At 37.4% G+C, this 27720-nt stretch overlaps 1 protein-coding gene across 1 annotated transcript in view; it reads left to right on the forward strand.

The window, feature by feature from the left end:
* Window positions 1-27720, forward strand: part of LOC142150794 (dynein axonemal heavy chain 3-like) — a 947133-nt gene that overhangs the window by 819446 nt on the left and 99967 nt on the right. The window contains 1 exon segment of the mRNA XM_075205980.1: window positions 215-473. Coding sequence (XP_075062081.1) covers window positions 215-473 — 259 coding nt within the window.

Raw genomic sequence — 27720 nt, forward strand, 5'->3', positions numbered from 1 at the left:
TTCATGCACTTGTCTGCAAAGCACAAAGCATAGATATGAGTTAGTCCTAACACTAGCCTGAATTTGGAAAATGTCTAAACGCTGGGGGTGCAGAAGAGGCAAATTATTTGAGAGGGGTTATTATGTAAATATATGTGGTTAATATTCATAAAATTTAAAGTATGTTAACATATGATTATTTATTGAAATATAGTTTTTTCCCTTACTTTTTTAGTATATATGAACACGTTTGCCGCTCTCTCTTTGAAAAGCACAAACTACTTTTTTCCTTCCTGCTCTGTGTGGGTTTACAGAGGAACAGACACCTGGTCAATAAGGATGAATGGCACTTTCTTCTCACCGGAGGCGTGGCACTGGAGGTCCCACGGCCCAACCCAGATCCCACATGGCTTAAGGACAAATCTTGGGGAGAAATTATTCGACTTTCCACTTTACCTCTTTTCAAGGGGTTAGATGACCACTTCTGCTCAAACGTATGTAAAAAATGCCATTTTATTAACACAAAAAAATATATTCTAAAAGATGCACTGTCTTTTACATTTAGGTTCAGAGAGTTAATTTACAAACAGTAGTAGCAATGTATAGACCCAATTGATACTATTTCACTTAATACACTTTATTAAATCCACTTACACTCAGTTGGTTTTCAAATTGGCATCCTATGTGTGGAAAGGTGCTTATAGCTGTCTCCGTATGTGTTCATAGCTGTCCACTGGTCATACATGGTGCAAAACTCTCTGTATGTTCCTTACCTGTTAGACATTGTAGTGGCCTGCACACATCTGTTACAAGTGAGTTGATTGGGTTGTTACAGTCAAAAATTACAAGCTGTCCATTAACTTGCAAAACAGTGTTACAACTTTAGGTAGCAGTAAGGTGACTTTGCAGGAAAACAGGTGAACTTGTGAGTTTATGGCACTTGCCGAAATGCTACAAAGCTGTGTCTGAATACTTTGTACTATAGTCGTAACCATGGCACAGAATCAGTTATGTGTGTACTGGATTGTATCAGCCAAGTATAATGGAAAAAGATTTTGTTTGTGATTACACAACCTAGGCTCACAATTTGTGCAGCACTACAATATGTTCCTGTCATGAAGTTAAAACATCATTTGGTCAGAAATATTGATGTGGACTGAGCATAACAACTATAATTATATATTACATACAGTTAGTTTTTCTAAGCCAATATAACTGTAAATGACTGAACCAGGGATCAGTGGAAGCACATCAACCTGTTTATATAAGTGGTGTGTGTTCTCTAATTCACATATACATTGATGTTTGCTGTGCACAAAATTTAGCATGAATGGTATTAAAAAGCAAATAAACCTACTACTAAGCTTGATGTAGTAAAACCTATGTATTACTGAGCAAATTAATATAACTGAAATAACTGGAGTTTACACTTAAATAAACCTGTTCAGCAAGCTATCTGTTCCAGTCCTTAGCTGACTGTTACCATCTTTGTAAGGCTGCTTAGATGGCCCACTCTCAGGAGACATCTGGTTCTGAGTAACAGGCTTGTAGTGACCAAGTTAATAATAATTTGTAGTATAGATTGGTAGATAGACACACATGGAAATGGCCGATGAGATCACAAAAAGTGTACCCGCACCAGAATACTTTTATTCTTTGTCTAGCGCCATAGGATATGTCTTTTGCAGTTTGTGATGGAGATGAAAAATATTCTATTTCAAGGAAACAATGAGCACTGTATGATATTATTCAACAGTATTGTGCTATGTCATGGCACCATAATATAGACATTATATAGACATTACACAGATTGTTAAAATCAATAACATTTAAGCCCCTATGCGTATTTGTGAAGTAATAAGTAGCATGCTCAGAAATTTGAGTACCATTGTTGAAACCATGGGACAGAAACAAGAAAAGTTGTGATTTATTGCATAAAAAATAACAAAGAGAATGGAAAGAGGTATATATAGTAAGCCCTTGTCAAACTGCAGTAAACCAAACAGGACAGAATGGGCAAAAAAAGTCTGTTATAACAATTTGTACACATTATTTTCCTTTCAATCTAAATTATGCAAAACTTTTAGTTGAAAAAATGAATGTAAATGTCATTGATGTTGATGTAATTTACTGGTGACAGTATTCCTAGGCAGGATGAAAAATTCACTTTATCCACCATTCCCTTCTCCGGAGCCCCAGGGTATGCTCTAGGTCACCATTTCCCACACTACGTCTTGGTGATGCCTGGAGGAGGTATAGGCCACAATTTTATCAGTCTTCCCAGCCATTTTAAAAAGGTGAAAAGGTGAACTGAGATAACTCAGCTATAACATGACTATCTAGGAATGCAGCTTTACAGTAGTAAGCCAGACCCACATAAAATCATCCTGACCTTTGTATAACATTAAATAAGAATGTATTGAGATATGTTTAAACAACAAGAAATTCTCTTGCTAAAGCACAATTGCTAATTTTTCTTTTAAAAAGCTGGGGGTAAGTTTATCAAGCTGCGGGTTTGAAAAAGTGGAGGTAGCTCATCAACTTTGTTGTAATTGCATGAATAGCTTACACAGGACTTCCAGAATGTTTGCCTTTTATATTTTGGCCTTTGATAAAATTTGTCATAGAATAATTACAATGTAATATTTTCTTGTACAAAAACTAATTTGGAATTTGTTTGTTGAAACAGTGAGAACAAATGTCGCTTCACATAGAAATGCTCTACTGGATTCACAGTTTTGTAGAATTGAATAGTTTGGAAATAAATAGCAATTACTTAATGTTTCACTGAATTATAGATTTTAGGTGACTGTTTAATAAGGGTAGAAACACTTAACACAGTTTGTATTGGATTTTCAAATAATAAAGCAGAAGTTTAGAGTTGGCTAATCCGTAGCAGGACAGTTCTCACTTGTTTATATGAAACAGTGCTTCATGTGTGTCTAGACTGTAATTTCTGTAAATTCTCCTGTAGCCGTATTATAATAGAAGTAGGAATTAACACAATACTTAACCTAAGACTTGTTTTTTTGTGTTTGTCAAGCAATTTGTATTTATTGAATAAAACCTAGGCTGGCACTATAATTTAAAATTTCAAACAGCTAACACTTTACTCTATAACACTCAATATAAAGGACCATATCAAATGCTTCTTTATTTTATTTGAAATAAAATCCTTAAATAACTGGTTCCACTCTGTGTTGCTGGTAAAGAAGATAATGTAATATTACATTTTGCATTAAATAAAAGCTTACGCTCAGCAGGAAAGGAAGCTATTTATATGTCCCAAAGGAAGGTTCTACTTTTCTAAGTCTGTGTTTAGCTATGTGTAGAGAGTAACATTTCTGTTGCACACTTATAAGACCGGTGGTCAGCAAAATATTACATTTGCAGAGAATGTACTTTATTAATTTTTTCTCATCATTTTAAAGTAAAGTACATGGTTAGAGAAGTAAAATATAGTGTTGCTAAGGGCACCCCTTCAATGTAACTTTTTAGTGATGGACACAGCCACTATCCGTCTGGACCATTGGCATTACCGGATAGCAGTAGCAGGTCCGGCAACAATGGAAACCCAGAGAGGAGAGTGTTAGTGGATTTAAACGGTCGTATCTATTAAATAAGCCAGGGCGGGATAGGTAAATGCAGCTCAGTATTGATTTGTGTGCAGCTTCTGTTCAATCAGGAGCTGCATTTACTGTATATATATATATATATATATATATATATATATATATATATATATATATATATTGGGTGGGGAGGAGGGTTAAATCTCTTCTCCAGTTTTCATTGGCAATACTCTCTTCCTCTGAGAGGTGTAATTTAGGTAAAGATGTAGTGCACTCTCTTTATGCCAATTGCTAGACTAATAAACCTAATGGGCATTATATGGGTGGTAATATAAGGGAGAGTAGCACATAATTGAAGGTATACATTTCAATATACTTTTTTTGCATAGAATATATCTAGTGGTTGATAAGGGAGGTTATAAAGGCACATGGTAAGAAGAGGGGGCACAGTATATATATCATTGCTTCTCTTATTGTATGGATAATATACACAACTAATTTTAGGTGAAGGTTACAAAGTAGTAGGGAAGAGAATGAAGTGGTGGGAAGATGGATAATTTAGTGGACTAGAAGTGGGATATGTGAATGGGATAAAATCAATATGTGAAGGAGAGGGTGTAAAATAATTGCTTCAGTATGTTTTGCCTTTACTTTCAAAGGAACCTGTCAGTATGGGCAATCTGTTCACACAAAGCACAGATGCATTGGTCAATTGCAGTTGGCTAATCAGAACTAAAAAGGGATTTATGGAAATTGGAGGTGGGGTTGAAGACAAAAGAAACAAAGATAATGGAGGCAGGACAAGTGGTTATGATTATAAAGTGGGGACTAAGTAGTAGAGGCAATTTGAAAACGAGGGTATCTGTATCACCTAATGTCATGGTAAAAAACTATTTTACTGATACTTAGGGCTAGATTTACTAAGCTGCGGGTTTGAAAAAGTGGGGATGTTGCCTATAGCAACCAATCAGATTCTAGCTGTCATTTAGTAGAAGGTACTAAATAAATGAAAGCTAGAATCTGATTGGTTGCTATAGGCAACATCCCCACTTTTTCAAACCCGCAGCTTAGTAAATCTAGCCCTTAGTGTTTTTGTTTTGCCTCTAGATAAGTGAATGTTATTTGCTTAAGTTTCCAATTGTATACATTGATGCAACCTGCATGTGGCTGATAAACACATACACAAATAGCTGACTTTTATTTAGAAAATGCATGCAGAGATTTCAAAGCTTTCTTCCATTCCTGGAGTTCAAGGTTATATATATATATATATATATATATATATATATATATATATATATATATATATATATATATGTCTATCTCCTTTCATTTTTTAAATTAAGAATGTCTGTAGAAGCTCAGGAAACCTAGGGCTTCTGCATATGATCATGAATGAAACATCAGAAAGATCTCCAGAAATCAAAGTTCACTTCTCACAATCCTGTTATAAAAGCTATGGCTTGGACCTTATCTTGAAGTACAGATTAAAAAACATTATAGATAAACATGGACATTTATAACATTAATAACAGTTAAGGACTAGGTAATTTCCTTGATGATATAAAACACTAGTGTGAACTTCAGTGATGAGCTTATAATTTTGTATGTTGTGTTTGCTCACACATTAGGCAAACAAGCACATCCAGTGTTGGGCAATCTGTGGCTTTATAACTTGTGTTGAAGTACAATTTCCAGGCATTGCACAATTGGAGAATTGTAGTTTAACAAATTCTGATGAGTGACAGTTTCTCTAAAATTACCAGAAACACATATAATTATTACCTTGGAAAACATGGTTTTGATTATATGTTTTGATTACATAACTGATATTCAAAGTTTGTATACTCATAATGTACAGAGCAATAAATCAGTATTGTTGTACAGGTGTGACTATGGCCAGGCAGAATATTCAGCATAAAGGGTACAAAGAAATGTATGTGTATAAAAGTACTTTTTTGCCAACTGTCTCTAAATTAGTGGGGTCATAACCTAGGGTTCACGGATAGATTTCAGGGGGTCAGTGAACTTGAATGGGAAAAAATTTAATTTTTATTTTTTACTAGCTTATAACTGAAATGTAACATGAATGTAAGTAACAAATCACAGAAGTATTAGCAGCATCAGTGACTTTGTCACTAATAGATATTACAGATATTTTCATATCACATTTGTAACATTGTTAGGCATGCGGGCTATGAAAGGAGTCCACAGGTGTGCGGGCTACAAGAAGGGGAGTCCATGGCGCAAAAAAGTTAGGAACCCCTGCACTAATATAAAAAATCATCTGTGTAGAGGAAGTTTATCTTTTGCGTATAATTTGTCATTTGGTGGCTGTGTTAGCTCCTCCTTGTAAACATAAATAAATATGGTTGCTGCCAGGGTGGTCTAGAAGGGCACATTTACATCCAGGGCCTTTGGAACACAATAAGCCCTGTAAGCGCAGCAGGAAGGCGCTGCACTTACCAGGACACCCTTGCCTGTCCACCTCAGCTAAAGTCCTCACTCTGAACAGTGGTCGGAATAGGTGCCAGGGTATGTGCAGTGAGGGGGCTTCACAGTGCATGTGCAAACTCCAGCAGGGGGCGCTGGCTCTGTACACATCCATGGCTTGAGTGCCAGAACATTCTAAATACTTCTTTGTTGTGCATGAAAACTCCATTAATGTTGCTCACGTCAGATTTACTGTCCCCACTAATAAGCCGCATTCAGTCATTAAAATCTTTTGTCTTGTCCACACTGACATGCAATCTGTTGGTATCTGTCTACCTCCTTTCAAAAAAACCTTTGTCTGCACATATGACACTGTAAGTGATTGACCAATGACATAGAAATGCAGAAGCACCTAATAAACTGTCCACTGGTTGCATAATACAAGTCGCAGGGCCAGGGTCACACAACCAACCTCAAGCATTGGAAACTGTGGCATCCTGAAGCAATATTACACTCAGCCAGCCTAATGTTAAATTGAATGTGGAATGCTATTCCCCTGTTACACCAGAGAGTTTCTGCTCCTAAAACACTTCATAGTCGTAAAAATGCAGCTGACCATATCTCAGCTCACAGAAACCTGCAGTAAAGTCAGGTGCTTTGAATTTAGAGACTGTCCTTACTTAAAATGGAAATTATTATAATGTGCTACATGCTTAAAAATAATGCAAATGAACATACAGTTGACATGATAAGCATATAAAATGTCAAATCCAAATTATAGTTTAGTAGCACATTACAATTATATTGTTCACTGTGCACCTGCATATGAATGGATATCACAGGGAGTAGAACATGATGCTGGTTTATATCAGCTATTTTAGGAAGACTTAAAGTGGTAATGTGGTTAAAAGAGCATATTTAGTTAAATGACTGTTTTGTCAGACAAAATTGCCAAAGATCACGCTGTAATAAAATGTACTCCTTCTCCACAAAAACAGAACGAGGAGACATTCATTGAGTCATATTTGCTAATTGCCGTCTCCAAAAAGCAGACAAAATTAAGAAGTGTGGTCATATTTTTCTTTTCAAAACTTATAAACAATGTAATCTCTCTAGTTTCATACTGATCTGATAATATGACATATATGTTAATATTAAAATAACAAAATATTTAATCACCTGAGTTTATTTATGACTCTGAAGCATAACTAGGATACAAAGACATGGACATTTCTTTAAAGACATCAATTACTGTATGAAGTGCAGAATTATATTTAAGAACAACTTTAAAAGAACATAAAGCTCTAGACAAGCAAACTGGATAGAGATAAAAATGCATTGTTAAATGACTGCACCAAATGTAACATCTTTACAGATAATTTATGAATTAAAAGTTTGAACAATTAAAATGTAACCGTCACCTACACAGGGTGGAGGTGGCCATTTTGTGGCCTGAGCCAATATTCATCTAATTAGGAACCAGTGAAATTACTGAGGTACTTAATGAGCATATGTTCTAAAGGCACTGGTTTTGGCTTGTGCACTTTAATATGTCATACTATTCAAGGAGGGCCAGAACTTGTGAAATTCCCACCTACTCTTGCATTATAAACTGACCTGTGACCCTTTGAGTATCCAATACATCTTTTGACTTCACATTTACAACCCGAGATTGACATTTGGGCAAGTGCACAAAAGGAACATCCAGTTGCCAAATTCAGTAGGGTCTTCGCCCAGCCCGGGATCGTGGCTGGATCAGACCTCTACAGTTAACCTAAACATTGACTGTGAGTTTGTGCTATGTTTGTCTTTAACATTCTACTCTCAGATGGCAGCCTTATTGTGTAAAGAAATAAAGGGTTTTCCAATAAGAACCATTACTCTCTCAACATTTGAAATTAACTCATGTTGGTCTGATACACATGGATGATTCTTGCATTCTGTTACCATCTCAGAGAATAACAGTACATACAGACCAGGGAGTCCTTGTTTAAGGCTCAGAGTATGCCATCTTGATTAAGGCTCTATTATGAACTACTTGTGGGTATATCTGATTTTTCCATCGTAAATTTCAGAAAAGTGAAGGGATTTGCAGCTTTTTGCTGTTTCTTATTAAATTGTATGAATTGCATGTATATTAAATTGTGTATTTTTATAATTTTATTGTTGTGATTTTATTTCCTATGTTTGATCAATTGCAGCGCTGTGTTCTTTTTACATTTGATGCTCTTTTGCTTCTGGAAGTAGGGCGTTACATATGCTGCCTTTACAGCTGCACTAATGGTCTGATATATATGAATGATATATGACAACCGATTATCCAGGACCTACTTGGTGAGGTTTTAAGTAACTGGTTGTTAATTACTCGTGTATGTATTTATAACATAAGGTGGGCCAATTAGATTGTGTTTTGTGATATTGTTGCCTGGAGCCTGTAAAATACAAGCTAAGCCTCTGATGATCAAACATTTAAAGGTCCAAATATTTCTCTTTCACATAGTTATCCAAACACTGTCCGTACGTACATGTTCACTGATTTTTCTAAATCCCACTCTAGTCCAAAATCAATTTGCAAAGAAAAAAGAACACATTACTCTACAAAAGGAACTTCTGCACTTTGGGGCTTTCTCATTTGCTTACATAAAAGTAGTTACATTTTTTAAACTCAGACATATGATTTCATTGGAATTCATAAATAGGTGATGAAGTTAATTTTCCTGGTTTCATGAATTGAGAAGAGAGCAGATAAGAGTGCAAATGGATAAGTTCTGTTCTAGAATAGACTTTTGATTACAAAGTTATGAAGGGAAAGTGAAAAAAAAAAGATTTGTCAACAAAATGAATAGTAAATTGAATTTTTGATTAGAACATACCGTAAAACACATAGGTTTAAGTTTAGAAGCAATGCTGGTTACACATAATTCAATAAGGTGCAGACAGTCTTCAGTGATGTACAGATAGCAAAGTTTTGAAGATGAAAACCAATCTGCTGTAACATGTCTCCCTAACTTCTAATGGGCATAAAAGCTTGTTCAAAAATCTCCTGCTAATACCCACACCATGTATCATTTTGTAATAATAGTGATGGCAGCTAACCACTATAATTGATAACATCTAACAGGCTGGGACTTGTACAAATGTGTCATTAGCTGGGTAATGATGTCCTTACAATAATTATCTGTAACAGAATGAAGTAACAATACTAACTAAATAACTTAGTATAGTAGTTCTAAAACTAGTCTTAAAGAACCACTATATCTAAAATACTAGTAGCTATATATGCAGGACTATGTTTTTTTGATCAATTTACCATTCAGTAACAATCCAGATGGTAAACATACAGTCATTAAGCCTTTTTAAGAACAATGAAAAGGACATCTAAGAACAATATCTGTACTCAAGTGCATAACAGATCAGTCTAATCAAGGGACACTATGTAAATAAATCATTGAAGGCCAAGAGGTGCCATAATTATCATCAATATTCTCATTTTTAGACACAAGAGGGGTCCATCAGAATGAATGATCAGTGTTTAAAATGGGGTTCGGTACATATTAACTACGAGGATTATTCCAACACGCATGAGACCTACAAAAAAAAATCAAATTACACCAAAAAACGAATACAATATACACAAACTTAACTGAAGAACGAATACACAGATTTCCGATGGTACCGTCATGCTGACAGGCTGTGATTTCGAACATAGAGCTCTCCGGTACTACAGTTTCAGTGAAATCTATATTTAAAAAAGGGTGTTTGTGGGGGTCAGCACACAGCTGGATTCTGCAAAAAACGCTATATATTCTAATATTTTCTATTTTTCAATACTTGTCCATTTCGGAAGGGTCATTCAGTGAAATCTATATTTTAAAAGGATGCTTGTGAGGATCAGCACGCACGGACACCTTCAAAAAACGCTGTATATTCTAGTTTTTTTTTTATTTTTCAATGTATTCAATTCTATCTAATTTGCTGTCACTGTATAAATAAATGAATATGCTGAGACTTGAAGGTGGCTTGCACCCATTCTATAAAAATTCAAAGATTAGGCACAAAATACATAGCCAGAGCATTCATCGGTATCCAAGAGCAGGGCTTTTCTACCTTATTTTCCTGATATGTTCTGTGCCATAATGCTGCCCTTCTGAATGAAACCAAGGGACTCGCAAATAATTATGTGGGAGGGAAAAACCCGGGGTAAAGTGGACTGCCAGAGATTTGCAACAAAGGTTGTCCCCAGGAAATGTTATACTCACTGTTACCAGATGGGCAGTGTCCCATCTGGTAACAGGCAGCCGGGGTGCACAGCTTTTTAAATTAAATTCTTGCTGCATATTAAGTAGATGTGGGGGACATGCTTTTGTCCCTATTTCTCCTATCTCCATGCTACGTTTGCTGCTTATAAGCTTTTATTACATTATTAAAACCATTTTATCACTTACAAATAAAACATTGTCCAAAGCAATTGTTGTGGTTCCAAAGCACACAGATATTCAATTGCAAAATATAGCAGGATTTGCTGTAAACCATTATTATGCATTAAAGATGTTACAATAAAGCAATACACAATATTATAATCAAACAGGAAAGTATAAACATAAACCAAAAACATTACATGTTAAGTAGTGCTTCACTCAGGCCCATGATAAGATAGGGTCATGTTGTCTGTAGTCAGGCTAAGAGAGAGAGTTTTAGCTGGTAAAGGAGCTTGATAGTATCCAGTTTCAGTATAGAAAAAAACTACTGATGATGTCATAGCATGTTTCCATAGGTTCAGGATTCAGGACAGTCCAGTATAATGCAGTTCATAGCTCAGTTCAAACGATGCCCTACAAGGGTGGGAGTCAGCTCTCCAAGAGCTGCATACTGTAAAAAGCTGGTTCAAACTGGTCTATTTGCATTACACACACAATACCATTCTGATCATTAATTCCGATCTATTAGTCGATAGAAACGGATGCCTGAGGATAAATAGGGGATCAAAATGATATTAAATATGATATGTTTCCTCTATCCTGAACCTTAGATCTCAATAAAGTGGTTTTAACATTATTATATTTAATTATAAACTCTATTACATTTGGTCATAAACGGCTATGTGTTGGAACTATTTTAAGGTGAACTATTTACAAGCGAATGTGTAAGTGTAAGTGTATGTGTGCATTATTTATTGTGTGATTGCGTCATAACATGTGGTGTACTGATCGCAATCGCACGGTAAAACAATATTAATCAATATGGTTTACTTCATCCAATTATTTGACTTCGACAATGTTGAATTAAGGCCTGGGGCATCCAAGTACCTGTGAATGGGTCCAACTCTACGGTAAAGACCTCTCCTGCTAGTTCTAAAAGCTTATGACAGTTACAAGGAAGTTGTAACATTGTAAATGATTATATAATGGAACAGGTGGTGTAATAGCAATCTGAACTTCCAATGTTTGGTTTTGCTATTAGTTGTTAGCTGGCCCCCATTGCTCTCTCCGCCACCATTTTACGTGTAAATAAAAACTGTGACCTGTTGCCAAATTTACATTGGTGTCCATGTGGCTATTTATTTATTCAACAGTAATATAGTAAGTCTGAACATGCGAAGGAGGTTTGGGTGAAATAAATGGGAGATACCAACACTATTCAGTTTATTTTTTTTATTTATTGAATCAGAGAAAGTAAAGGCAATGATGGCAAAGTTACACAATCCCTCATTGGGTTTAAAAGTGACGTAAATGACGTCACTTTTAAACCCAACAGTATTATTTCTGCTCTTAAAGGTATAATTTAAGGAGGTGCTGCATCTATAATTTAAAACCCTTACTAAAAGAGATTGTGTACCTGGCGCCTCTATAAATTATCCCTTTAAGAGCATAAATAATACTTTCAGGTTTAAAAGAGACATCATTTACAGCTGCTGTCCTGTTATCTCCTCGGAATTCTTGCAAATCACTTTAATAAACATTCGGCTTTACAAGTGTGTAGGTAAAGAGGTGGTCAGGCAATCCTTGTCGGGGTAAGTGGTATCAGGCTAGTGGTAGTGTAATGACTACCACCGGCAGAAAGAAATCAAAATGACATCATTTTACCTATTTTTCACAATTTTTAATTAAATTCAGATCCAAACCAAAACCTTTCACATTTGTTCAAAAAAACTGGTATCAACACGAAGTTGGATTAGAACAGACACTGTTTTTGAAACTGAAACATGAGGCTCAGTGCAAATCTCTAATAAATTACATTGTAATAATACGTCTTTTATCATTTTCGTAACATATGGTGTTTGTTTGTGAATAACAGACAGCCCCAACCCTTGTGATTACTATATAATATGTTCCCTACCCACATGACAGGGATGAGTGGACCACTGCATGTATGTATTAAGAAACACATCTTTAGCACTAAAGGGAACACATTAATAGTAGAGTTGAGTTATATCATCATAATCATCAGTTATTTATATAGCGCCACTAATTCCGCAGCGCTGTACAGAGAACTCATTCACATTAGTCTCAGTCCCTAACATACATACACACACACACACACACACACAAACACACACACACACACACACGGATTAGGGTCAATTTTGATAGCAGCCAATTAATCTACCAGTAGTTTTTGGAGTGTGGGAAGAAACCAGAGCACCCGGAGGAAACCCACGCAAACACAGGGAGAACATACAAACTCTACACAGATAATGCCATGGTCGGGAAACGTACTCATGGCCCCAGTGCTGTGAGGCAGAAGTGCTAACCACTAGGCCACTATATCAGTAGGAGAACAGGACATCTTTTGATGTGAGAAGTTCCGGTGATACAATCTTCAAGTTCTTTGTAAAATTCACATTTCGCTGATTTATAGTCTATGAATAGATCCAATGATCACTTAATCCCACCGGCAAAATGTGTAAAAATTCAAATGCAATTGTGGAATAAGTCGAAAATTTTACAGAACGGGTAAAAAAAAAAAATTCACTAATTTCTAGTTAGTAGTAATCAGCTGTTTATCTACCTTCTACAACATATAGTAATAATTATATTGAAAAAATGTTAAATAGATTTACAATATTCAGTACTGTGTTTCTTCTGCGTCGCTTTGTGATTTAGTTTTCCACCCTCTGATTCTGGTTCCACTGTCTGCTACATTGTGCAATGTGCATGTCACATTTTTTCCACTGCATAAATAAGATATGTCTCTATACAGTTCTCTTACAAACCTAATGTGGTTAAATAGAAGTCTTTCTATCCTTATATAACTGATTTTAGCCCACAGATGTATGTTCATCAAGATACTATTCACTGCTGCTGTGGGAGCACAATATTTAATGTCAGTGTCTGAGTGATATTTCTTTCTCTTCCAAGTCAGTTCAGCGTTAATATTCAGAAAGCCAGACATCCCTAAACTATTAGCTAGCTACATCTTATTGGATTTTAATGTTCACATTTGAAGTTGGCAGACGCATTTTTTTTTTAATAAACTACTTTATTGAAGTTGCCTAAACATAGAAATATATGAAAGACACTTGCTTATGGATATTCAATGAATTTCTATTAAAACAACATGTTTTTTTTTTTGACAATGGTTCCTTTACTTTGGTACACTGCAATGCAGTTTTCTTTACAGTTACAATTTAACCTACTGTAAATATAAATAGAGGTTATTCTACTCAGTATCACGAAAATAGACAATGAAGGTGTAATGATTGAGCACTTTGTAAATTTAGAGAATTTGATTGCAAGGCCACATTCTCCTCCATCAATGCTGAGCATGAAATGTAATTAGATGGGCATGATAATCTCATACTATTACAGAGAGTCTTTCACTTCCAGTTATGAAAAAACAAAACAATTCACCACCACTTTGGGCTATAATTGCCCCAATAACCAATAATAGCAGGTAATATACTTAATAATAAAGAACTATAGCTAAAATACAAGATATACACAAAAAACTGTTAAGCACACCTAAAAATGTCCCCATACATCAACAAGGTAAGTGTATGAACTTTGTTTCATATAGAGGTGCAGGTCACACATATATATTCTATTGCTGTTTCTATTGGAGTTGACTTTTGAGTGTGTAAACATTTGTGTTGTGTAAGCTCTAAAGCTCTGATTGGCTATAGGCTGATTCTAACTTTGTCTACTTTTATACAAGAAAAATCAAAAAAATACATGAAGTGTTCATACCCCCATAAAATGAGATTAAAATAATTCCAGTCATCTTCACCTATCTAGACTGAGGCTAACGAGGCTGATCTAATAGTGAACCTTTTCAGGGACAACTGAAATCATTTGCAGTACACTTCAGTTTTTGTTTGTGGGCTGGTGAAAGCCAATGAAGAAAACCACAGGTACATCTGTCTCCTAAATTCATCATCATTTATTTATATAGCGCCACTAATTCTGCAGCGCTGTACAGAGAACTCATTCACATCAGTCCCTGCCCCATTGGAGCTTACAGTCTAAATTCCCTAATATAGACACACACTCACACACAGACAGAGAGGGAGACAGACAGAGAGGGAGAAACTAGGGTCAATTTTGATAGCAGCCAATTAACCTACCAGTATGTTTTTGGAGTCTGAGAGGAAACCGGAGCAACCGGAGGAAACCCACGCAAACACAGGGAGAACATACAAACTTCACACAGATAAGGCCATGATTGGGAATCGAACTCATGACCCCAGTGCTGTGAGGCAGAAGTGCTAACCACTAGGCCACTGTGCTGCCCCAAAATTAAATTACAGGTATATTAATATGTGGGTAATACCATCTTGAAGACCATAACCCCAACTATCCTTCTCCTTTTATAAAAGAATCAGCCATGCAATGATCAGCCTGGGAGTTTACTAGCACTGCACTGGTTATTTGCAACAGCCACACTGCTTGAATTATAAACTACTTATTTATAACTACAAAATGAAAATAAATTTTCATTCTACCTTGAAAAATTCTCCATTGACTTCAATCACATCTCGTTCCACAATCACTCAGTGAGAACAGTTTACTCATGGAACTTAATAGATAACATTTGGTCAAACCAGGCATACATTTTCCATGAAAAAAAGTGGTGGATAAAGCATCATAAAAGGCATATTGCTGTTTTCTGAATAGGTCAGGCTGGGGAAAGTATATGTGAGATATGGAATTTGATGCTTTATTTTGCAGGTAAAGAAAAGTCATACTAAGCATTTGTGATATCTGCAAAGTACACTGCAGCACACTTTTAAGTAGACAAATAGCAGTGATAGGCATATTTCACAAGGAAAATGTTCAGGAACTGAACTTCAATGCTTAACAAATATTACCCTTAATGGTTGTCTGAGATACCATGATCATACTATCACAATGGGCTTTAAATAAAATTGTGAGTTTGTTTAAATTAGCAGAGCACCTCTTTGCGTTTTGGTAATTTGAAATGCTGGTAAGTTTTCAAGACTACTGGGTTGTAATAAAATAAGCCTTCTTGGCACTATATATGTATCCCTAGCCCCTAAACAATTTGCATTGAAAAGTATGGCTTTATTAAGATTGACTTAAGAGGAAATCTCTTATTGTCAGAAGATGGTAAAGGAATGGAGCATTATTTTGAAGTAACCAAATCTATGTGCGAGACTCAAATTGTCTCAGTTTGGTAAAAATTCCAAAATAGGATTCAAATGACATTCAAAATTCTTTATACTTCTCTGGGGAAGGGGGTTTTATTGGCTGCTGAAAAAGTATAAAAATATGACAAATAAAGAATGCTAATATTAAACAATAGAAAAAACTTAAGAACCTCAATACTATACAAATAAAAATGAAAGGGATACAAACATCTGATATGTTTTGTCATGCTCAGCATTAATGATAGGATAGATATTATATATTAACCAAAATGTATAAATGTTTCTATAAAAATGCAGTTTTGGTTAATCCAGTGACAAGGCCTTCCTCCGACTTGCTTTTTGGAAGTCAATTGACAGAAAAAAATAACCCATAGCATTCTGAAAAATATATACAAATTATTTATGTAAATCTATAAACCTCTAAATGTTCAGCTAAATGATTTTCTAATGGCCCTTGAGCACTAGCTTTGCATTTGCGTCAAAAAAACATATGTAAACAATATGTGAAAACGCATGTAAATGAAATGCATTTGCACAGTCATCCAATAGTTCATTTGTTCATTTGCATACATAATTTTTGTGGAAAACCAAAGCCTACAAAGACATTTTTTTTAACAATTATATATCTGCTGTGAGTACCCATCATAGGAATTGGATTAGAAGAATTCCCTCCATAGGAACTGCTCTAGGAACGAAGCCTTCATGGAGCAACCTCAGGACATGCAATCAAAGTTTTTAGAAAAGTTTAGGATGACCTGGAAAAAGTGGTAACGATGGAACGGAAAGAACAAGCCCCAACAGAATTATGAAGTCTACTTATCACACAGTTTAACACACAACATAGGGACTTGGAGAAGATCATGAAGATGCATTGGGCAATAGTTCTGAAAGACACAGAACTGAGTTAACAGGAAAGAATATAAAGCATAATTCGGTATCCAGTTTTAATCCTGCTACTGAATATAAAGCTAGAACTACATGGCTGGGTTAAAATAAAAGTGGCTTTTATTACCACAAGATGTGTATAGCCTGAAAATAAACTGTTAGGCCTAGACTCAATCTCAAACTGATTTTTTCTCAAACTGCATGGGCACACATTATAAAATAAAAGGTATAAGTATAACGTGAAACACAAAAGGTGCAATTTATTTACTCAAGTGCCTGAGCGGGCTATAGTATGAAGTCCTGACAGCAAGAAAACTACACGAGAACACATGAGAATCATTTAGAATCAAGTGTAGAACCATAGTGCCTTTGAGCAACTTTGTCCGTAACACAGCCACGACCCAACAACTCAGGGGAATTAAAAGTTTCCTCAAACCCTGGAGAGGTGGTTACTAAATCTCCTGTATGTATCAACAAGAGACAAAATTAATATACCAATTAGGCACCCTTACCCCGAGGGATCTGAACATGGACCTTGAATTAGGAAGATTTTTTTAAAGGATTAATAGAATGATGAAAGAAGGTTAGGAAGAAGGGGACAGTAGATCCAAGGGAATCTTTATTCAGCTAAAGAGTATTTACCATTACATTATTTATGCATACATTTAGGAGAAGTAAGGGAGAATAATATGTATATTGTATCATCTCTACAAAAATAGAACTTTAGCAAATAAAAAAAAAATAAACATAAATATAAACTAAAAAGAGTAAGTATGTTTAAGACCCTTCCATTACAAGGTCCCATCATCAAGAATGGAGAATAAATACAGATTTGATAGGACTGAAAAGAATAAATTGTTACATCTAATATATAGAATCATCTTGAAAAAGGGTCCAGTGACTGAGAACTAACTCCTCAAAAGGAATTTCATATGACCTGCACCAATAAACTATTTTGTGCAATTTTCCCCATAGATATTTAATATATTTAAGTCTGAATTTTAATGATCTCTTATATGGGTTTTCCCTACATACCATGGACCTCATTTAGAGTCGGACGCAAAGTCAATGTAAGAAGTGTAGGAGTGTGAGTGTGCGCAGCTTGGTAGGGTATTACGAGTGGCAAGCAACCCCAGTTGCGTCCCACTCGTAATACCTTATCGAGCTGTGAGCAGTTCCTGCAGCTAGCTAACCGCTTGCGCCACCTAATTCCTGCCACACAGCTTTAGCCCTGTTTTGACGTGTGTTGCGTCTGCGCCTCACTGCGTCTAGGATTTACTTACGGGGTCACGCCTTCACAATTCCACGTTCCACCCTTTCTCTCATAGTGAGCCGCAAGCAGTTGCAATTGTTAATTGTGTCCAAGATGCAGGCGGATATGGTGCTTGCTGCAAATGCGTGATAGTGTTTTTTTGTTTGATGCGCCTAAAATGGACTTTGCATCCGACTCTAAATGAGGTCCCATATGTTTGAAGATTGACATTTATCATATAAGTTTTCACAATTATCGATTAATTGGAATACATGCATACCTTTATACACTATTATGACTTGGATGCTTTACTGACCCTAGCAGTTATGCATTAATATGTATTTTGAATTTTAGCAAGTGTATTTGAACTGGAAAAGAAAGAATGGGACTCTGGTCATTTGCATATGGCTTCATATGCCTACAAGAACCAGAGGTTCCAACATGAGTGCTGACACTCAGGCTCGCCTCTGTGTAGTGCCCAATTCTATTGAAAAGATTGGACCTTGACATGATTTGGAAAAATACAATACAACACTGGTGTAACTGCTCTTGTTATTCCCTAATGGGTAATTAGCGCCCCCATACATATAAATTTACTTTTTAAAGTGCTGTGACATTGAGTAAACTGAAATGGAGCAAGCAGCGTGCAAAAAGAATGCAAAAATGCAAATACCTAGAAGAAAGTATGGACACATTGAATGAGTTTTATTTTCACATGCAGTTGCCTGCTTTGTACTTGCATTAAAAAACGCAAGTCACATCCGGTGTTAAAACACCTCTGTTTAAATGTCCTAAGACTGTAAATATTTCTACACAATGTTTGAATGTTTTATAATATCAAAAGATAAAGTGCTGGCAGAATGTTACTTGGTAAAATTAGATGCATTTATGATAAGTGTGTTTTGCCTGAATGCCTGCCATGAATTCCATTGTAAAACACTTTTAAAATAAGTGATGTAACATGAGTGAGTGGGACTTGTCATTACAAAAATAAGATGAAGTGTAGGAGTATAAACTGTGCTTCTTGTCTTCAGCAAACCACATGTTAGGACTCAAATTCACATATAATTTAATTTTCCTAAAGCAGAAGATATCAATCAAATCATAGGATTAGCCAAATTAATTATATAATAGTTTAATCAAGAGGTGTCAAATTATTTGGTGATAATCCGCAAGGAAATGGCTCAGAGAATTTAGGCAGTGGGAGTAATATTAAATTACTTTCCATTGCTTAAAAAATAACTGATTAATTGGAAGCAGAATTTAGATTTATGAATTGGAAGCTATAATATTTAGATTATGCAGCTGTATGTATTATTTTGATTAGGTGGTATATTGTATGCATCTAAATGTTTCAAATTTGCAAATTTACAAGTCAGCTAAGGGACAAAGTGGAGACAACACTCACTGTTCATGTATGAGACCTAGACAGCAATCACCCTCCTATAGGGGGAAGAACTGCATACTGTGGGCCTGATGCTGATTTGAACCTATGCCCATTTGCGTTGCACAAGTTATGAAAACATGCACTGAGCATTACCCACAAAGTGAGCACAATCAAATGTGTGCAGGCAGAGTTGCGCCTCCTAATACCTGCATAGGCTGAACGGGGGAAGGAAGTGGCGGCCTAACATTGACAGAATACATTAACACAAATGCGGCTGAAATAGGCCAGCTGATGTGACTGAGGTAGCCCAGCATGGAGATACATATTTGCCTGCAGGCGCCATATCTTTTACACCAGCTAGCAGGTGAAATTGCAGGCCGATTATGATGATGGGCTGCAGCAGTAGTTAGTCTCTTCTATATATTATAGGCTTTTCTGTGTGCACAGTATTTTAGGTATATATGAATATATTTTGTTTACTACTTTTGTTTGTCCATGAGAAGGAGTATCATATCTGCTGTATTATATCAGCCTAGTAGAGAATGTGTTTTTCTGTATCAAAACAAATCTTAACAAACTTTTCTTGTGCTTATGACCTGGTTGTGTTTAATATTATGTGGGTGTATGTATGACTGACATAAACCTGGCACACATACAATAAGTGCAGCACTGGACAAATCTTGAGATGCCTCTGACTCAGCATATTTTTCACTTGCTGCTGTTTTTGAGCGTAGATTATATCCAACATGCGTCCAACTCAACATCATGCCCTGTGTGCGCATTTCTCCCCCGAATTGCTTCCAGGGTCTACAATCATAACGCTGCCTATTAGTGCCAACCTCCCTCCCATAAATAATTTCAGTAATTATTTTCCTGTGTATGCTTGTGTAGCTTCTTGTGTCTTTGTAATACAATCACCTGATTTACTGCTACTGCATCTACAGTATCTGGTACAAAAATATAGCTTGCTAATAATTTTCTTTGATTTTTCATGGTACTTATACCTTTGTCCCAAGTTCTCCTAATGTTTTATATCTTACTCATAAAGGAACATCTGGGGCTTCAGGCATAAAACTTATAAGCATCTTATTAAAGGAAAACATAACAAGCTCTAAGGGTGAGCTCTCTGTTGTAGGAGAAGCGTTTGCTAGATCTTATTCCAGGTGTTCCGGAAGGGATCTCTGTGACAGATACTGTATCATAAGTGTGAACAATTTTCAGCAAAATGATTCTACTATGACCTGTTATGATGATTAAAGATGAAATCTACACAACAGCAATTTGTTAATTTTGAAGTTTTACCTAAAAACTTGTTCTTGATAGTTGAAATAAATTCTGAGTTTTATCACAAAGTTTAACATAAAACATCTGTTTCTTAGCTAAATGTTGCCCTCTATTGGTTATGCAACACTATTTAGAACTGATAGACTAAAACCTGCAATTAGTACTGTACATCAAATAAAAATGAAATAATACTGCACACTAAGTTATTATTTTGTGAATTAAAGCAAATATGCTATTATCATAACAGCAGTAAATATTTCCGCTTGAGGCAGACCTTTGCATCTAAAATATAATAAGCCTTACAATGTTTCTGTATCACAGAATAAATGTGATTTACGGAATAGTTACGAATAAAAAGCATTGTTAAAGTGATTTTCCACTTTTTGACAATCTTCCCTTAATATAACCTGCCCCCTCTTCCATAGTAAGCAGGGGGAGAGAGACATGTTTATCTGATGTCACAAACCAACTCAATTCACTACAATAGAGTTCCAAATGGGCTGGATGGATTTTAATACTAATAAAAAGAGAAAACTGCAAGACGCAGCATGATCCACCTAATGGGTTTAGGTAAGAGGGGAGTCGTGGTGGATTGTCCAAAAGTGGACAAATCTTGTAATAGAATAATACATACATTTTTATATAAGTCCATTAAGCAAACACTGCAACTTTTTGCAATTGCAGAAAGCAGCATTGCTGTTAAGTTCATCATTTTTTTGGATGTCAAATTTAAGATTTGAAGTCTTTAATATGGCTCCAATATCTTATAGCCATTCGTTAAAATACTTAAATTGTGCACTTGTAAGAAACATAACTGCACTCAAGCATGCATGTTGGTTGCTGACAGCATCATTCATTTTCTTTGTATAGTAACTTCAGTATATATATATACATATATATATATATATATATATATATATATATATATATATAGCTTTATAAACAGACAATTGTCACGTTTCGAGGATAAGAGAACTCTTTAGACCAGCCTAGTTTAGTGCTTCCTTTTACAGAGGTGTGGAGTCTAACGACTCGGAAGGTATTCACCAAGAGGAAGTGGGCTTGGACGCTTCCGAGATTCAGGTCGCGGTCCTCCTGACAGGTATAGGCATGATCTAGTGGGGAACTCCTGCTAAGATGAACGCCAGATGTATAAGCTAGGATACTGGAGGACTGACAGTGTACAAGGAACTGCAGCAGGCTGTATACTTAGGTCCAAGTATACGAATGAGCAGTGGTACTGGATCAGAAATAGTATGACGGCATGCAGCGGTGGTTTAGGTATTTGTTGAAAGCACTGTAGCAAGGACTGAAGACTACAAGGAACTGCATCAGGCTGTATTCTTAGGTCCAGGGATGCTGGTGAGCACTGGTACTGGACCATTGATAGTATAGCGGTGTGCGGCAGAACTTCAGGAATTTTTGGGAGTACTGTAACAGGAATTGCAGAGTACACTGGACTGCGGCAGACTGTATACTTAGTTCCAGGGATGCTGGTGAGCACTGGTACTGGATCAGGGATAGTATAGCGGTGTGCGGCAGAACTTCAGGAATTGTTGAGAGCATTGGAAGCAGAAGAAACACATCTACTCAGTACGAAAGACTCAAAGAACTGTCAGTGAATGAATGAAACAGGTGTCCTTAAATATTGCAACCAATTGAGGGCACCAACCAATAGGAAAAGATAGGAGCAGTTAAAGGACCGATCTGCGCATGCGCAGAATGAAAGCAAGATGGTGCCGGACAGAAGAGCCTTTGGTGTTCCCCAACAGGGAACTGGACCAGGATATTCCCCAGGTAAGAAGGCTGGAACCCGACCAAGCGATTGGTGGGCCCGGTATGTGATAAAAATAACATGGGAATCTAAGCAACAAGACTTGTTTTCATTGAAATCTTTAAACTAACTAAAATGAGGAAACAATATGGAAAGAGACAGAATACTGCAAAGGATGCATTATTGTAGTACTTTTTGATGTCCATATATATCCAAGTTAGAAGTGTGCATGTGAGGGCTTGCACATATGTCCATGCATTATCTTGAATGGAATTGTTGCCAAAACATGAGTAATGCGCAAAATAAGAAACTTGTGTATTGGTTGTGCAACAGCATCACACTGCTACGTGATGTCACAGTGGTTAGCATTGCTCCCTCACATTATGGCGGTCATGGCTTCTATTCTGACCAAGGCCCTACCTGTATGGATTTTGTATGTCCTCCTTGAGTTTGCATGGGCTTCCTCCAGGTGCTCCGGTTTCCTCCCACAGACCAAAAACACACTGGTAGTTAATTGACTTCTGACAAAATGGACCCTAACATATATATATATGTGTAATACCATGCAAATCACAGGTATATTACTTCATGCACTCATTCAGAAACCTGCATCTCACAGAGTGCTTCTGAGAAGTTAATTGCAAATTGAGTCTGACATTTTGGGGTGGACAAACTGCACACTACAGCCCTAGGCAGCACACTAGAGCCCCATACACTAAAAGAATACAGAGACAGTTAAACACTGCAACAAGTTACAAAAAGCCAGCAAAAAAATTGGCATTTTGGCACCAGAACGTTCTAGAAGGCTCCAGGAGATATCTATGGAAAAGGGAAGGAGCGCCCAAAAGAGACTACTAGACGCTATTTGCTGGTTGCTGTGAGTTATGCTGTTTTAAAGCTGCCTGGGATAGTGGGAGGATCTACCCACAAGGAGGCATTGAGTGCTGTTGCTGAACTATTGCCTTAAGGGATGTTTTCAGCTAAAGCTCCAGCCATCCCAGAAGGAAGCATCTTTGGAGTAAAGCCCATCAGATGTCAGCAGGAATCAGTTGAAGACAGATAAGTTTATTGTTTATTTTGCCTTGCTATGTTCAAGTTATTAAAGTGAAACATCAAGCTGTGTTATTAAAACCTCTGACTGGGACTGTAACATTGCTATTGAGAGGTTGTGGTGCTGTTTGAAAGAAGTGTTTATTCCAGTCAAATCTGCTGTACTTAAAGTTTATCTGCAAGTTGACGCAGAGTGCTAGGGACATAGAGAGAAATCATTCATCACAATAGTTTGTCTATATTGTATCAGAACTTCCACGCACTCATCATCTCCCACCTCGATTATTGTAACCTCCTCCTCACTGGCCTCCCCCATTCACGTCTCTCCCCCCTCCGCTCTATACTCAATGCGGCAGCCGCAAGACTCATCTTCCTCTCACGCCGCTCCTCCTCTGCCTCCCCTCTCTGCCTTGCCTTACACTGGCTCCCCTTCCCCTACAAAATCCTTTTTAAACTCCTCTCCACCACTTACAAGGCTCTTTCCAACTCTACTGCCCCTTATATCTCTAACCTCCTCTCCATTCACACTCCTGCCCGCTCCCTGTGCTCGGCCAACGACAGACGCCTCTCCTCCACTCTTATCACCTCTTCCCACTCCAGAATCCAAGACTTTTCCCATGCAGCCCCCCTTCTCTGGAACGACCTCCCTCGTTCCATCCATCTCTCTCCTACTCTGTGCTCCTGCAAACGTGCACTCAAAACTCACCTCTTCCTCAAAGCCTACCAACCATCTACTTAACCCCCATCTCCTCCCTTTAGCTCGTCCTCCCTTCTCTCCTCTGGCCTCAACTGGCTCCTCTTGTGCCTGGTCTGTTTACCCTCCCTTAGGATGTAAGCTCGTATGAGCAGGGACCCCTCCCCTCCTGTCTCCATACCTGTTCTTCCGCTCCGTCTTTACTGCATATGACTGGCCGGAGTTTCTGAAGTATTGGTACTTTTTGTTCATTGTTCTGTATGGTTTCACCCTGTATAGTCTACTGTTAGTACTGTGTACGGCGCTGCGGATACCTTGTGGTGCCTAACAAATAAATGATAATAATAATAATAATAATACTATTGTAAAACTGCCTAGAATAGTTGCTGAGGAGAGAATTGCAAATTGTTTAACTCTATAGTTGCTGGAAGAGATCTGCATATTCCATTAGACGGATTACTAAATGAAGATTGTGTTCCTTAAACTGGAAATTGTGTATTGTGCAGAATTACTGTTTCTTACACTGAGCTCAGGAGTCACATATGCGTCAAACTGATTACTGATTTCATCCTTTACAAATTAATAAGCTTCATGTGTCCAGCTGAAACTTTGCTTTAACCTGTGAATTACAATTTACTCCCAGGGGTTCCGTATCTTGTAATGTGACCCTAGTCTACAGCTATTTCTTCTGAAGCATCTCATTTTATCAAGTTGAATTAATCCTTGTTGCATCTCTATTGATTTTTACGTTATAAGTGTAATCTCTTTAATTGCACTAAAAGTCTATTGTGATTGATTTGTCTAGATAATCTGCAGCAGCAGGATTTAGTTGTTGTCTAATTAACCCGATAGCAACCGGTTGTCACTCAAAAGTAATTATCCTGTGAAACCCATTTCACTGAAGAACTAGTGCATAACTTCTAAGTGAGATACATTTATTCAGTGACCTATGTGTTGTAGTGATTTATGTTTACATATTGCTGATATTGTTCACACAACATTCCTACATTGGTAATTATTTTGTGACATGTTGAATAACATTGCATATTGAAGGTTTTTTTGCTTCCCTACACTACTGCTATTTATCTGCCATAAGCTAAGAGAACAATCCCATGAGTTTATGCAGTCATAGCCCTGTGTTCCTTGTTTTATTGCAAAACTACTGGGGGGACCTTTGCCTCTCTACCATACCAAGGGGCCTGTGGAGTACTATCTTACAGTATTTCTGGGGTGCCAACCATTTGGCCGTTACATATGTGTGTGTGTGTGTTTTAGGGAATTCAGACTGTAAGCTCCAATGGAGCAGGGACTGATGTAAATGATTACATATTCTCTGTATAGTGCTTTATATAAATAAACAATATTAATATAATATATAATATATAAGAGATGTGCACCATTATATATGTTTATACATCCAATGTGTTTTAATATATCCTGCCACCAGTATGACATACCAGAACATTTCCTCTTTATTAATATAACTGTGCACATATTAGAGAAGGAATACATTGTTTTATGTTGTCAGTTAAAAACTAAGACACACTAAATCTGAAAGACGTTGATTAAAGACTCAGTTATGCAATCAGTAGTCTGTTTATTTGTGTTGGCTACAACCTAATACAACCTCTGCATCAGACTAATCTGTAACAAAAAAGTTCTTCTATGGAACTTCTGTAATAGCACCTTACAGACAAATGTCTACATGAATAATGCAGTATTGACTCTAGCTAGAACCTTGTAATAAATAACACTGCATGACTAGATGCAAATTACCACATATTTTTTCTATAAATAACATTAACCCCTAGGTTCCCAAACTGTGCGCCGCGGCTCCCAGGGGTGCCGCGGCGCTGTCACAGGGGTGCTCTGGCCAGGAAGAAGAAAAAAAGCAATAAAAACAAAACTTACCAATCCGGCGGCACCCGGGATCCAGCAATCTCCTCCCTCCTCACTGAATGACATCATCACGCCCGACATATTCAGTGAGAAGCGGCAGGAGAGAGGATGCTGGGTCCCAAGCGCCGCCGGATTGGTAGGTTTTCCTTTTTGTTTTTTTTCTCTTCCTGTCCACGGCAGGATACAGAGGGTGCAGAGAGGGCAGAGCGAGGGGGCAGAGCGCAGATGCAGAGGGGGCAGAAAGGATTCAGAGGAAGCAGAGCAAGGGGGCAGAGCGTAGATGCAGAGGGGGCTGAAAGGATGCAGAGCGCGGATGCAGAGGGGGCAGAGCGGGGATGCAGAGGGGCACAGAGTGTGTGGATGCAGGAGGCACAGAGTGTGTGGATGCAGAGGGGCACAGAGTGTGTGGATGCAGAGGGGCACAGTGTGTGGTGATGCAGAGGGGGAACAGAGTATGTGGAGATGCAGAGGGGGCACAGTGTGAGTTAGCTGTAAATTATTCTTTGACAGAAATATAATTGAAAAAAATATATATAAAAATATTCTTTTCCCTTGGATTTATGTGTATTATTTTTGCATACAACTAAATAAGTATCTCTGTCCTGACCTAAATACTTATTACGTTTTTTTGACTGCTTATAAAATGGGACTGCTCGATAATTATTTTGGAGGGGTGCCTTGAAGAAATTATGGAGACTCTAAGGGTGCCATGAACTGCAAAAGTTTGGGAACCACTGCATTAACCAATAAAATAGTTAAATGATGAACATTATGTGTAACACATGTAAAGTCCTCAAATAATTTCCTGACACTATCTCAGAAGAATATTGCAGTGCCACAGGAACATACCCAACATATACCATACTTAAACACATATAAACAACACACACTATAGAAGGGGATAGCCAGAACACTTATGCCTACCTGCTGTGACAAAACCCATCCACACCACAGGTGGCAGATGTCCCTACGAAATCTGGGTATGTCTCCTCCCTAAATCCCTCCTTTACCTTAAACTCTGTGTACTCCACTTAGTAAAGACTCCAGTGAATAAATGTATCAAGTCACGATTTTGAAAATCCCGCGATTTTCTCGGGCGAGTTGAAACTCACTAATGTATTAACCTGAGATTTGATGTAAAATCGTCGGAGATTAGTAGTTTTTTAAAAAAAATTGCTGGTTTCAAATGCGCAGCAAATCGCTGTCCCGATTTTTCCCCACTCTATCTATACAAATCTCCAAATGTAAGAAGCTGCAATTTGGCAAACCCAATGGAGTTTCAAATACAAATCAACAGATACAACACGATGCTTTTTAGATGCGAGATTGCCAAACACATCACTGTTACATTGCCTGCCTATACAGCTGCAGGTCCCTACGGCTGTCAAAAGTGTAAAAGTAGATGAGTGTTGTTAAAAAATGTGTTGGGTCCCACCGTCCAAGCACTATTAACCCTAGCGCTGCCAGCCTACTGCTTGTTGCACAAAAATCAAGGAAAAATTTACGTGGGGGTCCCCCCGACTTTCAGGCAGCCAGCACTATGCAAACCAGCCCGGGTGGTTACCACTATAGCAGGGGGACACACAGCAGGGGGTCCCCCTGCCATTATGGCAACCACAGGCTGTTCAGCGCTGGGCTGGATTCCCTGGGAGTGGAGTCCGCACAAAAAAGAAACGTGCGGGTCCTAGGAATCACCAGCCCTGTGCTGAAAGCACTAGGGTTCTTCCTACACCCCAGGGTAGTGGGTGTAGGGTAATAATGGCGATTGAAGTGTTAAAACAAACAGACGCCATTTTTGTTTGTGGAACTACAAGTCCCAGCCCTAAACAGTCTGGGCATGCTGATGCTTGTAGAACTGCAAGCACCAGCATACCTATGGTAGCCAGGTCATGCTGGCACTTGGA

Source organism: Mixophyes fleayi, chromosome 4 (assembly GCF_038048845.1).
Source record: "Mixophyes fleayi isolate aMixFle1 chromosome 4, aMixFle1.hap1, whole genome shotgun sequence".
Taxonomy (NCBI): domain Eukaryota; kingdom Metazoa; phylum Chordata; class Amphibia; order Anura; family Limnodynastidae; genus Mixophyes; species Mixophyes fleayi.